Source organism: Arvicola amphibius, chromosome 11, assembly GCF_903992535.2.
Source record: "Arvicola amphibius chromosome 11, mArvAmp1.2, whole genome shotgun sequence".
NCBI lineage: Eukaryota > Metazoa > Chordata > Mammalia > Rodentia > Cricetidae > Arvicola > Arvicola amphibius.
Genome location: NC_052057.2, coordinates 54,815,339 through 54,830,489, shown reverse-complemented (window position 1 = coordinate 54,830,489; position 15,151 = coordinate 54,815,339). Strand labels below are relative to the sequence as shown.

Genomic DNA, 15,151 nt, shown 5'->3' with positions numbered 1-15,151 from the left:
ACTGATATCATCAAGCAATTAACTTAGACATATGATTCTGGTTTATAACAACAAAAGCATTCCCTGGGACTGAAGTACAGACCTTCTGATAGACATGTTAAGAGACATGCTGCTTGAGGATTGGGAAGGATTTTTTGTTTTGTTTTGCTCTATGTTTTCTGAGTTTCTTATATTCCTGCTCACATTTCTTGTCAACTCAATTTGTATTGTTGTATTTCACTTTTTGAGTCTGGGGATTCCTCAAATACACAATTATCCAAAGTTTCTTTGTACATATTAACTCTGGGAAGAGATGTGTACTGTTTTATGCTTCTGCAAACCGCTGGTTGCTTAGAGCTTCTAACTCTTATGTAAGTGGTTCCTAAAGCTCTGAGGTTCTCCCCATCTTCTTGCCACACAGCAGCTACATGGGTAAAATAGCCTGCATAGTTTATGATTCCTCTTATATTATATATAAAGGACTCACTGACACCAGGTGGGGTTAGTGTTTAACCATTTAATTCCATCCTCACTGTGCATACATCCTTAGTTTTTAACAATTATTTGATAGTATTTATTTGTTGGTTGGTAGAATTTTTAGAAAGAAGTCACTCTGGAAATGGCTACTCTGGCCATCTTATCCTCACAGTAAATATAAATATGGAGACAAATAAGATATCCGCAGCATCATGAAATGGCTTTATTTCCAATTAGAAGCACACTCATTTCCTCTAGAGAATGAACTACAAGATGTCCCCTATATGGCCCATTTCAGGGGAGAAGTGTCTTTGAGAAGGAGAAGTGAATTCTGCACTATTTCAGACCACTCCTGTCTTCTCTATAGATGTGAGAGGAGACTTATCCAAAGCTTTCCTTGAAAGCATCCAGAAGGAGAATTGGAGCACCATATGTTCTATAACTCAGTTTTCTGTATAAAGTTATGTAGCTAAGATTACTACTAGCTAGAACTAGGTTCAATGCTATAGTACTTGCCTGATATGCATAAAGATACCTAAAGTTCTGTGTTCAATTCCATTAATACACACACACACACACACACACACACACACACACACCATTATTATTAGCTTACAGCATCATTTCAATTATCTAGAGAATCACTTTATGTGGTAGAAATGGAAGCTAAGGGTAAGAATTTTTTTTGTTTTTATTATTAAAAATTTCCACCTCCTCCCCACCTCCTATTTCCCTCCCCCTCCCTTAACTCCCCTCCCCCTCCCTTGCCAGTCCAAGGAGCAGTCAGGGTTCTCTACCCTGCACCCTGCGGGAAGTCCAAGGTCCAACCCACTCCATCTGGGTCCAGGAAGGTGCACATCTAAACAAACTAGGCTCCCCAAAAGCCAGTACATGCGGTAGGATCAAAACCCAGTGCCATTGTTCTTGGCTTATCAGTCAGCCTTCATTGTCCAACACGTTCAGAGACTCCGGTTTGATCCCATGTTTTTTTCAATCCAGATCGAGCTGGCCTTGGTGAGCTCCCATTAGACCAGCCCCGCAGTCTCGGTCGGTGGGCGCACTCCTCGCAGTCCTGACTTCCTTGCTCATGTTCTCTGAGGGTAAGAATCTTGACAGCATCAGATTTTAAATTTATCCAAGCATTTCCTGGTATTCATTATTCTCTCCCACCGTGATTTATTTCTCCTCATACTCCTTCTGACTGATATTATGTTCTTCATTTTTTTTATGTGTTTATTGTTAGTTCCTCTTAGATGGAATATGAGCTCCATGAAGAGAGGGTGGGAGGGAGGGAGGGAGAGAGAGAAGAGGAGAGAGAGAGAGAGAGAGAGAGAGAGAGAGAGAGAGAGAGAGAGAGAGAGAGAGAGAGAGAGAGAGAGAGAGAGAATCACTCCACTTTTCAGACTGGTCTTAAACTCCTGAGTTCAACAGATTGCCATGTGTCAGCTTCCCCAGTAACTGGGACCACAAGCACACACCATCATACCTGGGTTGTTTGGTTTATGACTGACATATTTGATATTCAAACAAAATTATCAATTTTGTTACGTTGTTATTAATTTCTACACAGTTCTGTGAAGTTTTATGTAGAAATGTCCAGATTTCACAGAGTAAATAAAATTTCAAAATAAAATTTCTATTGGGTGCTTTTATGACACGCTAAATATCATCTTTTGTATACGTAAAACTACAAGTAAGTTTTGTTAGTCTTCTAGAATAGTAAATAGCTGCATGTTTTGCTTCATTTTATCTTGGCTTGTTAAGAACTGGCTTTGGGCAAAATGCTGCAGTTCCTAGGATTTCTAGAACAAAGAGACCATTTAGAGATGTTCATTGCCTTCCTGGAATTCATACAATGAGTTGAAGAAAATTCAGAGTTACAAACACTGGCGAATCAACACTAACTGATGACATTTCATTTGTATTTAGAGAAGCCTGACAACTGGGAATTGTTTTTTTTTTTCCTCCCTGGTTTGCCAAAGGCAAACTGAGTTGGAAAATGTTATTTGCTCTAATGAAATGATTTACTCTTATGCAATACTAAGCTGTGTCAATCAAGCAAATAAAGAAAGAAAGCCTTATTTATAAAATTGTGTGCTTCTTATTTCACTTTATTGCATCTCAGTCTCCAAGACAGGAGAAAAATGAACTTTTTGCTGCTTGGTACTTTTCTATTTTTGAATACTCCTCTAGCCTGGACAAGAGATAAGCACTACTACATTGGAATTATTGAAGCAGTTTGGAACTATGCCTCTGAAAATGGAGAGAAGAAACTTGTTTCAGTTGACAAGTAAGTCACTACTCTTTATTATTTTTGAGCCAAATTTATGTTATCAACTTAAAAATGAAAGCAGCAAGGAAAGTATTTAATTTGATAAACATAGAAACTGCAAAGTGCTGACTTGAAAACCAATACTTTTACTGGTTTTCTTTATATTCCCTAGATTTGTTAGTATGAAGCCATTCTGCTCTTTTCCTATTGCTCCAAGAGAATTACACTAATTTCTCACTCTTTCCTGTGGTTAGTGATACCCTTATCTATATTCTAAATTTATTCTGCCTCTGGATGCAGAAGTTCTTCACTTTAAAAAAAATCACTATATAAAAATTTTTTAAATATTTATTTATTATGTATACAATATTCTCTCTGTATGTATGCCTTCTGGCTAGAAGAGGCCACCAGACCCCATTACAGATGGTTGTGAGCCACCATGTGGTTGCTGGGAATTGAACTCAGGACCTTTGGAAGAGCAGGCAGTGCTCTTAACCTCTGAGCCATCTCTCCAGCCCCTATAAAATTTTCCTAATGCTAAAAGTAGAGTAATACATCAAACATAGAAACGAGATACAGCTTCAAGAAATATGATTCTGTCTATTACTTGTTGGGTGACTCAGGACAGTGAATGACTGATACTAATCTCTCTCACAGTTTCTGAGTCCTTGTCTATAAAGTGAGACAGCAAGTACACCTCACAGAACTATTTTAAAAGTGCCTGCAAAGTTCTCAGCACAGCTCCACACAAAACATGTGCAAGGAATGATATGTTCTTACTGTTATGTCCTCATAGAATACCAAATAACTTAAAAGTCTTTGTGTTTTAGTTGCTTTATATTGAGCAATATTCTCTATATAAAGAACAGTAGAGCCTCTCTGAGGTTTATCTAAGCTGAGACCACCAGTTTTAATATTATCTAACCATTTATCATCAAATAGAAACTTGGGATTCAAACAAATATTTACTAGACTAGCAAATGTATTAGGATTGCAAGAAAGCTCAAGTGAGCCAAATGACCAGCAGTGACTGAGATTTTCTCTTGAAGAACAGCTCTCTTATTGAGCCAAATTATGTAAGCACTGAATCATTAATTTTCTTTAATTGTATATTCAGTTGAATTTTTCATGGTAAGAAAAAATGCATTACTAATGAAAATATCAAACTATCATTTTACTAACATAGTATTGTTCTGTATAAAAACATTCTGAGCTGATACCTGGCCTCAGAGACACAAATAGAACTTACAATTTTTTTAAAGCCTGGTTTTGAGATAGTGTTCTCTTCCCAAAAACTGGACATATTTTTACAACTTCACTAGAAGCCTAGTTTTGAGTAATTCATTGTTTTCATTATTAAGTATGATGTAAATTATCTACTTTTTTATTTCCAAGGAAAGGAGTCAGACACACTACAAAAGAAAAAAACTGGACTGCAGATATACCTCAGTATATGCAAATATGGGTTCAAAGCCATGGGTTCAGTTATCAGCAACACACAAACACACACACACACACACACACACACAGGTACCTAAATTAATTAAACAAGGAGAAGTACTGTTCGACTCAATGCTCTACCCACCCTTGACATTGTTTACAATAAAAAGTCAAGTCAGTCTATTGTGTAAAATCTATAATGCTCTGACCATGTTCCAGTGTGGTAAACTCTAAGTATAAGGAAGTAGAAGGATAAAGAGAGTTGCTAAGAACTTCAGGGAGTGATTTCTTAACTTCAAATATTCTAATGGTATGTCTGCTCCAGCTAGGAAATTAAAGGAAGATAAACTTGCTTACCCCATTATTATCTAATAGGGACACTGAAGGTGTTCAGAAGGAAAACTGGACACTTTTAGTTCAGTTTTCTTTATGATTTTACCATCATATTATGATTCATAAGCTTTCTCCCTAATCTATATGAACATTGATTGGTGCTTCAGTAACTTTTCTCATGTTGTGCTAATATTTACCAGATGAGTGCGGTAGCAATTTTTTGTGCTCTCCTTGGTCATAAATCAGCAGTGTGTGAATTAGCCCATGAAGCATTGTGGAATGTCACCAGGCAAGGGTGGCGCTTCTCCTTGGTTATGGAGAAAGCAAAGCAGAAACAAACAAGATGAAGAAAAAGCTATGAAAGAGTCTGCAATAAGTGTCAGGTGGAGCACTAGGCTGAAGCTGACGGTTGATCCTTTGAGAGGCAAGAACTCCCTGTGCTATGATGGCTGCATGACCACAAATGTCTGTGAGACAGAAGACACTGAACAAATATTTGTGGATATATGAAAACAAAAGAAAGCTTAGTAGAAGGCAGGAAAAAATACTGGGAATATTATAAAAACTTTTCTTGTTCCTGAGTTGATAGATTCACATGGTAGACTGAATCAGGCAACAGAATAAAATAAGAAAATGGGTCTAGGTGGACTACTAGAGTTAATGAAATTGAAAACAAGAGCAATGTTAAAGGAGAAAGATTAATAAATTGTTTTATTCTGTTTTGTTGGTTAGGAAACTAGACTTGCCCTTTTGGAATCAGTTTCATTGTTCTTTATTTCCAATAAAGTGAAGCAGAAAATCACATCCTTATACTATAGCCAGTGCTGCACTTCCAACAACAGTTCTCAAAATGAGTAATTTATATTTAAATAACAAAAAGGTGTAAACATAAAAATATCTAGAATATTGTGTCCAGGTTCCATGATTAGTATTAAATATGCATTGAATAATTGAATTATTGTTGTACTAACTAGTAATAGTAATAATTACATTATCTTTTGATTATTTTTGTTTTCTAGTGACTTTTAAGAAGCTATGTGTTCTTTAAACCCAAAAACAATTAATTATAACCCCTTTATAATTATTTTAACAGACTTTTGATCAGGAATTGTGACTTTCCTAAAATGCTACAAACACTGATATTTAGTTTTATAGCCTGTTGTAGGCTTGACGGTTAGATGGTAGAATAATGATATCCTTATGAACAAACCTAATGAATAAGAACAAACAAAAAAATCAAATTCTGACCAAAGAAACAGGCAACAAACTAAGACAATACTGTCCAATGGTACAATCAGAATTATGCTAATCTGGGTATGCTGACTACACATGCCTTTAATCCCAGCACTCTGGACACAGAGGCAGGAGGAACTGTGTGAGTTCCAGGTTAGCCTGGTTCATATATCAAGCTCCCAGACACCTAGGATTACAAAAAGAGATCTTTTAAAAAAAAAGGAAAAAAAGAGATAAAGAAAAGGAAAAAAAGAAAAAGAAAGAAGAAAACTACACACACACACACACACACACACACACACACACACACATTTACATTTTAACAAATTTACCTGACCATTTTGCCAGTCATGGATTGAGCTACCTCACACCTAATCAGGTCACTGGGTTGCAAATGAATGTTATGTTTCCAGAAGCAACAATAAAACAATACATTTGATCAATTTAACTGGAAATTTTCTGGTTAGATGTTAGGTAGCAGTTTCTGCTTGGTGGGGTCCATGCTTCACTTTACCATTTACTATCAGATATGTTCAACTTGCACTCCACAGGCCACACAGACCTTTAGAGAACAGTTATGAAAGTGGCCAGCCCAACACATTTGTAGATGGCAATGTCATGGCAATGTCAAGACCTTGGACATTCCTTTTACTTTAAATTATGTTTTAGTTTGCTTATATAGGCACCCAAGTTGCTCTGCCTGACTCAACTGAATGGTTTCCCAAATAATTATTTTAACACTCCCTCAAAAATACTTTAAAAATATTAAAGGACTACATGGTTAGTGTCAGATTCCAAAGAATCCAGGACAACTAACTCTGCTGGCTATTGACATACCAAAGCACACAGCTGGCCTCCAGGCTCTCTTAGTAGCTATGGCCCATCTCTGTTCTTCTCATCTCTTTTCCTACCCTAAACCTCTCTAGCCCAGAGACTTCCCTTCTCTTCCCCCAACTTCTATCTTCTATATAACTCTGCCATTTCTGCCCCCCTCTCCTTCTCTCTGTCTCTGTCTCTGTCTCTCTCTCTGGCTTACACTTGAACTCTTTGCCCTCTTAGTTCTCTTCTCTTCCTCCCTCTCTCTCACCTGCATCTCTCTCCTCTCATGGCCTGGTTCAGTCTGAACTCTTTCAGATGCCTTGGGTTGTACTCTCCCTCATATTCTACACTAAGACTCTTCTCCTCACACATCCCTAGGAGTATTCATATCATCAAGTCCATTCAGTCAGTTTAAGTCTTACCCGAGGTACATGAGACTTTGCCTCAAATTTTTCTTTTTAAATCTCCAGAAGAAGTACAAAATTTGGCTAACAGTTATTTGGCTAACACTCCATTTACAGTGCCACACTCTCTGGTTTTATTAACTAAAAATAAAGAGCCTGGTAAGACACAAGCATGTCATACAGGATAGCCTCTCTGGATAAACTAATTAAACAACCTTACTTGCTATAACCATTTCCATTTCTCCTGCGAAGGTTAGTTAACACTGGGTTCCTGTTGTGCTGGCAGAGCTTAGCTATTTTTGATATATAATTTCACTGAGGTTTGGGCTATATGCCCCTGGTGGGGAGTGAGATGTCTGTGACTAGACCATATTTTTTTGTGATTTCTGTTTGTTAAAGGCAATATTGCTGAAATATCCTGCCAAAAATTTCCTCTCCTAGTCTCTACAATCTGTGGAATTTAAAGTACTGTTTGCTTGTGGCTAATGACTGTGGGCCTCTCCCAGACGACAAACACCGAATTGTGCCTATAACCTGGCTGATTGAGTAAGCAGATTTTTCCAAAAGTCTTCAGGGGAGTGCTCAGTCTGGTTTCCCCTTGATTTCAGTGTTGTTATGTCCAAGGCAGGCAACAGACACATGAACTGTCAGACTTATTACTCATCCAACTGAGAGTTATAAGCAGATATTACTTCATGTTGTTATGAGATGATTTGTTATACAGTAATGAAAATTTAATGAAGCATTTCAACAAGTGAAGTCAAAATTCTTCTTTAATTTTGAGACTTTAGTAACCAAGCTAAAAATAGAACAAAACTACTTCAGTGAATTCTGAACTTACCAGTGGATCAGTATTATTAACTAATTATAGTAATATTAATGATAAATTATCTGCCATTAAAAATTCTGGGAATATGGCTCAGCAGTTAAGAGTACGGGCCGCTCTTCCAGAGGACCCAGATTCAATTCCCACTACCGACATGGTAGCTTACACCTGTTTCTAACTCCAATTCCAGAGGATCTGGTACCTTCATACCAAGGCACATAAAATAAAGATAAATGAAGCATTTAAAAAAATTCTCAGTTCTGATTCTGACTTTACCAGAAAAAACAGGAGTCAGCATTTTTTCTTTAAAAATTAAAAAGGGAGCTAAAATGGGAAGTGTGATTTCTGGGAGAGAAATCCATTTTCTATAAGGAGTAGAAAGGATTATAGTTGCCAAGAGGAAGAACTGAAAATAAATGTGAAGAATTTCTTTGGTTCAAAGATCAAGTATAATAGATTATTGTGCTGAACATTTGACCGGCAAAGTTTCCACAAGTTTCTAGTAGGTGTTTCACCCTTCATTCCCAAGCCATGAATAGTCCCCTGATGTTTCTTAAAGAATAGTATTGTAAGCAAACAGACCTCCCCAAAGTTAGATATTTCTCAATTAGGTAAGGGAAATTTCTCACAATGGAAGAACCAAATGGAAGAACCAGTTTGATATATATGTAAAATCTTTGAGTATATTTTAGCTTCAGATTAATTTTAATTTAAAAGTCATTTTCATAAATACTCCATCACTTCAAAAACTTTATCTAGAAAAAAATGGGACACAAAGCCAAGTCAGAGCACATCCTATTTTAAAAAATGAGGACTGTAAGAGAGACATACATAGATCTAATCTACATGGGAAGTAGAAAATACAAGATCTCCTGAGTAAATTGGGAGCATGGGAACCTTGGGGAGGGGTTGGAAGGGAGAGGAGAGGGAGGGAGGGGAGCAGAGAAAAATGTAGAGCTCAATAAAAAATAAATTAATTAAAACAAAAAATCAATAAAAAACACCAGTGCAGTGGATGAATTTTGAGTGTATGGGAATGGAATAGATTCCTGGGTGCAGTAGAATCATAATAGGGAAAACATGTTTATGGTGTTTCAATAAAGTCTTAAGGACTAGAGGGCTGCTATAAATCTTGGACCTCCAAAAGATACACATAAACAAGGCATGGTGGATTAGTATCTCTGCTAAATATTATCAGACAGGTTTCCTAGAAATACTGTCAAACCCTGAAGAAAATTTATTCTGGGGTCTAGACAAATGTGCTTGAGACTAGTGCAGGGTTCTTTTGGCTGGATGGGAAAGGTGTCATTTGCTGCAGCTGGCCCTAACTGACCTTGCTCCTTGTGGGTCCTATTAACACAACTGACATTTGACCTCATGAGTCTTCAGTGTTGCATAGTCTAGCTATTGTATAAGCATGTATTTATTAAGATTTCTCATGTTCACAGTAATTATGTGGGTTTGTGGCAGAGTTCACCCCAGTATTCTGACCTTTATTCATGAATTTCTTGAAATCTCCAAGCCATCTTCATTGTCTTCTTCTGCTTTGCTTTAATACAGTGGAAAGCACATAACAATTATAAGGTAACACAAGCAGGACACACCACAGCTAGTATTTTTAGTAGGATTTTACTGATCCACAATTGGTGTGTTTTTAATTACTTTATTTTTCTTACTTCTAGTGTAACCATCACACCAAGATGGGTTTGAAAGAACAAAAAATACCACCTCTATCATTTTTCAGTGTACAATTCTGCTTCCTTTGAGAGTCCTGGTGTTTATACAGTCAGTTATCCATATATGGTTCTTTAAGATTTTCACCCTAGCATTGGGGTGAGTGAGGAGTGAGTGCCTGAACCACGGCAGCTGCCCGGAGAGGGACCACCAACATTCCCCAACTCCCCCACCACCCGCACACTTGCTGCTCTTCCTGCAGGGGTTATTCTCCCCAGATACTGCCTCTCTCTTCCTGTCCCTTCCCAGCTTGCACCCAGAACCCCCTACCCCGCCTCATCCTTCCGTCTTTGGGGCCACAAAATCCCACAGCTCAGCCTGTTTGGGCTCCGGGGACCTGGAATTGAGTGCACCCAGGCCGGTGGGAGGTCCCCTCCTTCATTTGCCTGCCTGCAGTGAGCTGCTTGGCCTGCAAGGAGACCTGACAGTCTACCAGAGGATCCATCATTCATTGGGGTGAGTGAATTGAATTCATTGGGGTGAATTGAACTTCTAAAAGAAGACCCAAAGGGGATTATTCAGAGGAAGAAATGGGCAGGCGCCAATGCAAGAATTCCTCCAACAATTTGAAAAACAACATGAAAGCACCAGAACCCAGCGAAGTTATAACAGGAGGACTTGAACACACTAATCAAGAAGAAGTAGAAAAAACTGACTTTATGAAAGTAATAGAGTCCCTTAAACAGGAGGTGAAAAACTCTTTTAAGGAAATGGATGAGAAGAATAACAAAAAGTTTGAAGAATTGAGTAAATCTGTAAATGATATCCTAGGAAACCAAGAAAAAACAATCAAACAGATAATGGAAACAGTGCAAGACTTGAAAACTGAAATGGAGGCAAGGAAGAAAACACAACCCGAGGGCCAGCCGGATATGGAAAATCTATGTAAACGAACAGAGACTACAGAAACAAGCATAACCAACAGAATACAAGAGATAGAAGAAAGAATCTCAGATTCTGAAGATACCATAGAGAAAATAAATGCACTGATCAAAGAAAACATCAAATCCAACAAATTCTCATCACAAAACATTCAGGAAATCTGGGACACAATAAAAAGACCAAACCTAAGAATAATAGGCGTAGAAGAAGGAAAAGAAATACAGCTCGATGGTCCAGAAAATATATTTAATAAAATTATAGAAGAAAAACTTCCCAAACCTAAAGAAAGATATTCCTATTAAGGTTCAAGAAGCTTACAGAACACCAAATAGACTGGATCAAAAAAAAAAATCCCCCCCCGCCATATTATAATCAAAACACAAATCATACAGAATAAAGAAAGAATATTAAGAGCTGCAAAGGAAAAAGGTCAAGTAACATATAAAGGTAAACCTATCAGACTAACACCTGACTTCTCTATGGAAACCATGAAAGCCAGAAGGTCCAGGATAGATGTTTTGCAGAAACTAAGAGACCATGGATGCAAGTCCAGATTACTATACCCAGACAATCTTTCATTCACTATAAATGGAGAAAACAAAATATTCCAGGATAAAAACAAATTTAAACAATATATAGCCACAAATCCAGCCTTACAGAAAGTAATAGAAGGAAATTCACAAACAAAGGAGTCCAGCATTGCCCAAAATAACTCAGACATCTAGCGACCCTTCACCAGCACATCTCAAAGAAAGGAAACACACAATCTCTACTACCAAATAAAAAATGACAACCGAGCCGGGCGGTGGTGACGCACGCCTTTAATCCCAGCACTCGGGAGGCAGAGGCAGGCAGATCTCTGTGAGTTCGAGGCCAGCCTGGTCTACAAGAGCTAGTTCCAGGACAGGCTCTTAAAAAAGCTGCAGAGAAACCCTGTCTCGAAAAACCAAAAAAAGAGAAAAGAAAAAAGAAAATGACAACCGGAGTTAACATGCACTGGTCATTAATATCACTTAATATCAATGGACTCAATTCACCTATAAAAAGGCACAGGCTAAGAGATTGGATACGAAAACAGGATCCAACATTCTGCTGTTTACAAGAAATACACCTCAACCACAAAGACAGACATCTACTCAGAGTAAAGGGTTGGGAAAAGGTTTATCAAGCAAATGGACCTAAGAAACAATCCGGTGTGGCCATACTAATTTCTAACAAAGTTCACTTCAAACTAAGATTTTCAGCCTAGAAGTGCTTAGACAATCCAGAGAAATGTGACTCTTTTTGACCTATTTCTTGCTCATTCTGCCAAAATCCAGCCCCAGGATCACTGCCAAGTGGTGGTGCCTTCATCTATAAAGCTACCACATGTAGAGATCTTGTAACACGATAGTATCAGCTGAAACCAGAACTTTTCATGTTTCTGTCTCATAATGCCAAGGAACCCCCTGCCTCTGCACTTGCTGCTCTCATAACCTTCACTTTACAGGATCCCGCAAGCACAGAGTGGCTGCCTGCACCAGAATACACTAGCCTGCTGGGAAAAAAGGGGGGGGGGGGGCTGTGCACAACTCCTCTCTGACCTCAGTCAGCATCATCAAAATGAAGCCAGGAATTTATTTATACATCACCTAGTGAATTACTAGCTGTGCACAACTCCTCTCTGACCTCAGTCAGCATCATCAAAATGAAGCCAGGAATTTATTTATACATCACCTAGTGAATTACTAGATAGTTATTCAGGTTAGCATTTAGAAAACATGAGGTTAGAGTCCTAGACTTTTGAAAATCGCATTTTCAACTTCTGTAGCAATTACAAAGCCCCTAACCAGATCTTGAAACATGGAAAGAAATAAATCTAAACTTTGCCAATGCGCTCTCAGCCCAGAGAATGTGATAAAGTTTACTTTTCAGGTTTTCAGGCAGGTTTTCAAAGTTCTGTGATGATTAAGTAGACCATGGCAAATAAAAACTAATGGACTATAACAGAGAGTAATTGTTTGTGGAGAAACTTACCAAAGCCAGGATTTAGTTGAGTCCGTCTAAATGGTTGCATGGCACTGTTCCCAAACAAATGCCACTAAAATCTAACTTTGTTTAGTATGTAAGAACCAATTTAGGTATAAATATTAAATATACCCCCTACATACACACTTTTCTTTTTTGTCTTCCTTCCTAGTTCTATTTATTATGTTGATATATTTAGGAGAATTTTCAAATTATTAATTATCATTAATCAGAACATAAGCATTCAATATAAAGAATCTATGGTAATGAAGAATTCAAAAATACATATGGTAGTTTAAATGGAAAGGTAATTTTTAAATCCGTATGGATTACATATCAATTCTAGGACTCCTGAAAGAAATTAAAACAATAGATTGGGCTGTGGAGCAAGTTCAGTGGGTAAAGTACTTGCTGTACAAGACTTCTGATCCCCAGCACCCAGATAAAGGAGGCACAACTGGGTAAAATGAATTGCATCACCAGAGACAGTTAGCTTCTGGACGTGGATGTTGGGAAGCTCACTGGCCATCTGAAATGAGGAGCTCCACTTCATATGGACCTTGTCTCAACAACTAAAGTAGAAAGTGGTGGAGGAAGGTTCTCAAATAGATATCTAGCCTCCACATCCACACCACAGGTGAGTGTGCACTCATGCACACACCAAAATGCATGCATACATACACACAAATCAATAATTTAAATAATAAAATTAATTTAGATTCATTCAATTTTATTCCGTTTCATTTTTGGCACCATGGTGTTGTGAGGTCCTCACAGGTGGTTCTCTACCATGTGTCTAATATGAAACATCTCATATATTAAAATAACAAAGTTAATCAACAGCTGTCCTTCTCATCTTTGGAGGTGTTTATACAACAGGCAAGAACTGAATGCTGATGTAATCATTGATTGATTCTTCTAAATTCTAATATTATTTTCAGAAATGAAAGTTTCTGACGAAAGTGTCTTTTCTTTTGCAGGGAACAATCCAATCTATATCTTCAAAATGGCCCAGATCGTATTGGAAAAACATACAAGAAGGCACTTTACGTTCAGTACACAGATGGCACCTTTAGGAAAACTGTAGACAAGCCAGTCTGGCTAGGGTTTTTAGGCCCTATCATCAAAGCTGAAGTTGGAGATAAAGTTTATGTTCACTTGAAGAATTTTGCCTCTAGGCCCTATACTTTTCATTCACATGGGGTAACTTACTACAAAGAACATGAGGGTAAGCTCAGTGTGTGTTGTGGTTGGAGTTTCCCCTTCAGTAGGAAAACCTTTTAACTTCTAAAACTGATAGCTTTAGATAGAACTTGTAACCACACCCTTTAACACCAATCTATTTTATAATGGGATTTTAACTCATCACAATGAGGGCTTTGTTTTTTTCTAGTTATGTGACTTTCTGTAGTGGGAACGAGTACTGCCTAAATGAACTAGGTACTGATAGTGAGAGCCACATGCTCAGATATTTAGAAACTAAGTATGTCTAGAATTTGCTTTAAAATAATTTTATATGACTGATGATAAAGTTGAGTGGGGTTATGAAAAAAAGAATGTCTATCAGTCTGCCATTATTAAAGCTGGGTTTATAGGTACACTGAAAATCCATTAACACTTAGAGGAAGATAAAGTTCATTTCAACTTGCACATGTTGGAAAATTTCTAAAATTAAGTGTAAAATTTTTGTGTTCTATAAATACTACACATATACCCACAAATCAGATTTTTATATAAGAAGTTTCAGTTATATGAGAAGGTGGTTATTTTGATTATTCATTATACCATGACTGTAAATAGAAACTCTGGTTTGGTTTCCAAGCCACCCAGACCCAAATAATCACGCAGAAATTATATTAATTACAACACTGTTTGGCTGATGACTCAAGTGTATCTCTAACTAGCTCTTACATCTTAAATTAACCAGTTTCTATTAACCTGTGTATTGCACCAAGGCCGTGGCATACTGGTAAGGTTCTGGGTTCTAGTTTCTTTTTCCTTCTGTAGCTAAATGGAATCTGCCTAACTCTGCCTTCGTTCTCCTTGCATTCAGCTTAGTTTTCCTTCCTAGCTATATTCTGCCCTGCCATAGGCCAAAGCAGCTTCTTTAATAACAAATGGTAATAAATATTCATAGCTTACTGGTGCGGGATAATCGTCTGTATTCTGTCAATCATGTTTAAATAAACGCTGATTGGCCAGGCAGGAAGTAAAGGTGGGTCAACCAGACAGGAAGTAGAGGCAGAGCGATGAGAACAGGAATATTCTGGGAAGTAGGAAGCTCCCTCCACATTCCTGCCCAGACCACCTAGAAGCAAGATGTAACCTGCCTGTTTGAGAAAGGTACTGAGCCATGTGGCTAACATAGATAAGAATAATGGGTTAATATAAGCTACAAGAGTTAACAAGAGCCTGATCTAATGGTCCAAGCAGTTTATAATCTTATGGAGACCTCTGTGTGATTTTCTTTGGGGCTTGCTGGCTGTGGGGTACCAGGCAGCACAGAAACCCCAATGAGCAGGCCCTCATGTTACAGCTTACAGAGCAGAATTCCACATCATTGTCATTTGTAAGCAGAAACTGTGCTTTGTTACCTGATTACAACACTGTTTGGACAATGGCTCAAGCATATTCCTAGCTAGCCTTTATATCTTAAATTAACCCATTTCTATTCTTTTATATTTTACCACCCATGGTCTGTTACCTCTTGCTTCTTGGGGGACTACATGGTGTCTGCCTGACTTC

At 37.8% G+C, this 15,151-nt stretch overlaps 1 protein-coding gene across 4 annotated transcripts in view; it reads left to right on the top strand.

Moving 5' to 3' along the window:
- Positions 1–2,541: 2,541 nt before the first annotated feature.
- The window catches only part of LOC119825915 (ceruloplasmin), a 48,288-nt gene continuing 35,678 nt past the window's right edge, over positions 2,542–15,151 (top strand). For 2 of the 4 annotated variants that reach the window (XM_038346930.1, XM_038346929.1), the window contains exons 1-2: positions 2,542–2,746; positions 13,387–13,634. In XM_038346930.1, the coding sequence (XP_038202858.1) occupies positions 2,601–2,746; positions 13,387–13,634 (394 nt within the window). In that variant the 5' untranslated portion in view covers positions 2,542–2,600. The remainder of the gene's footprint in view (positions 2,747–13,386; positions 13,635–15,151) is intronic. The other 2 variants (XM_038346927.1, XM_038346928.1) reach the window with 2 other exon arrangements.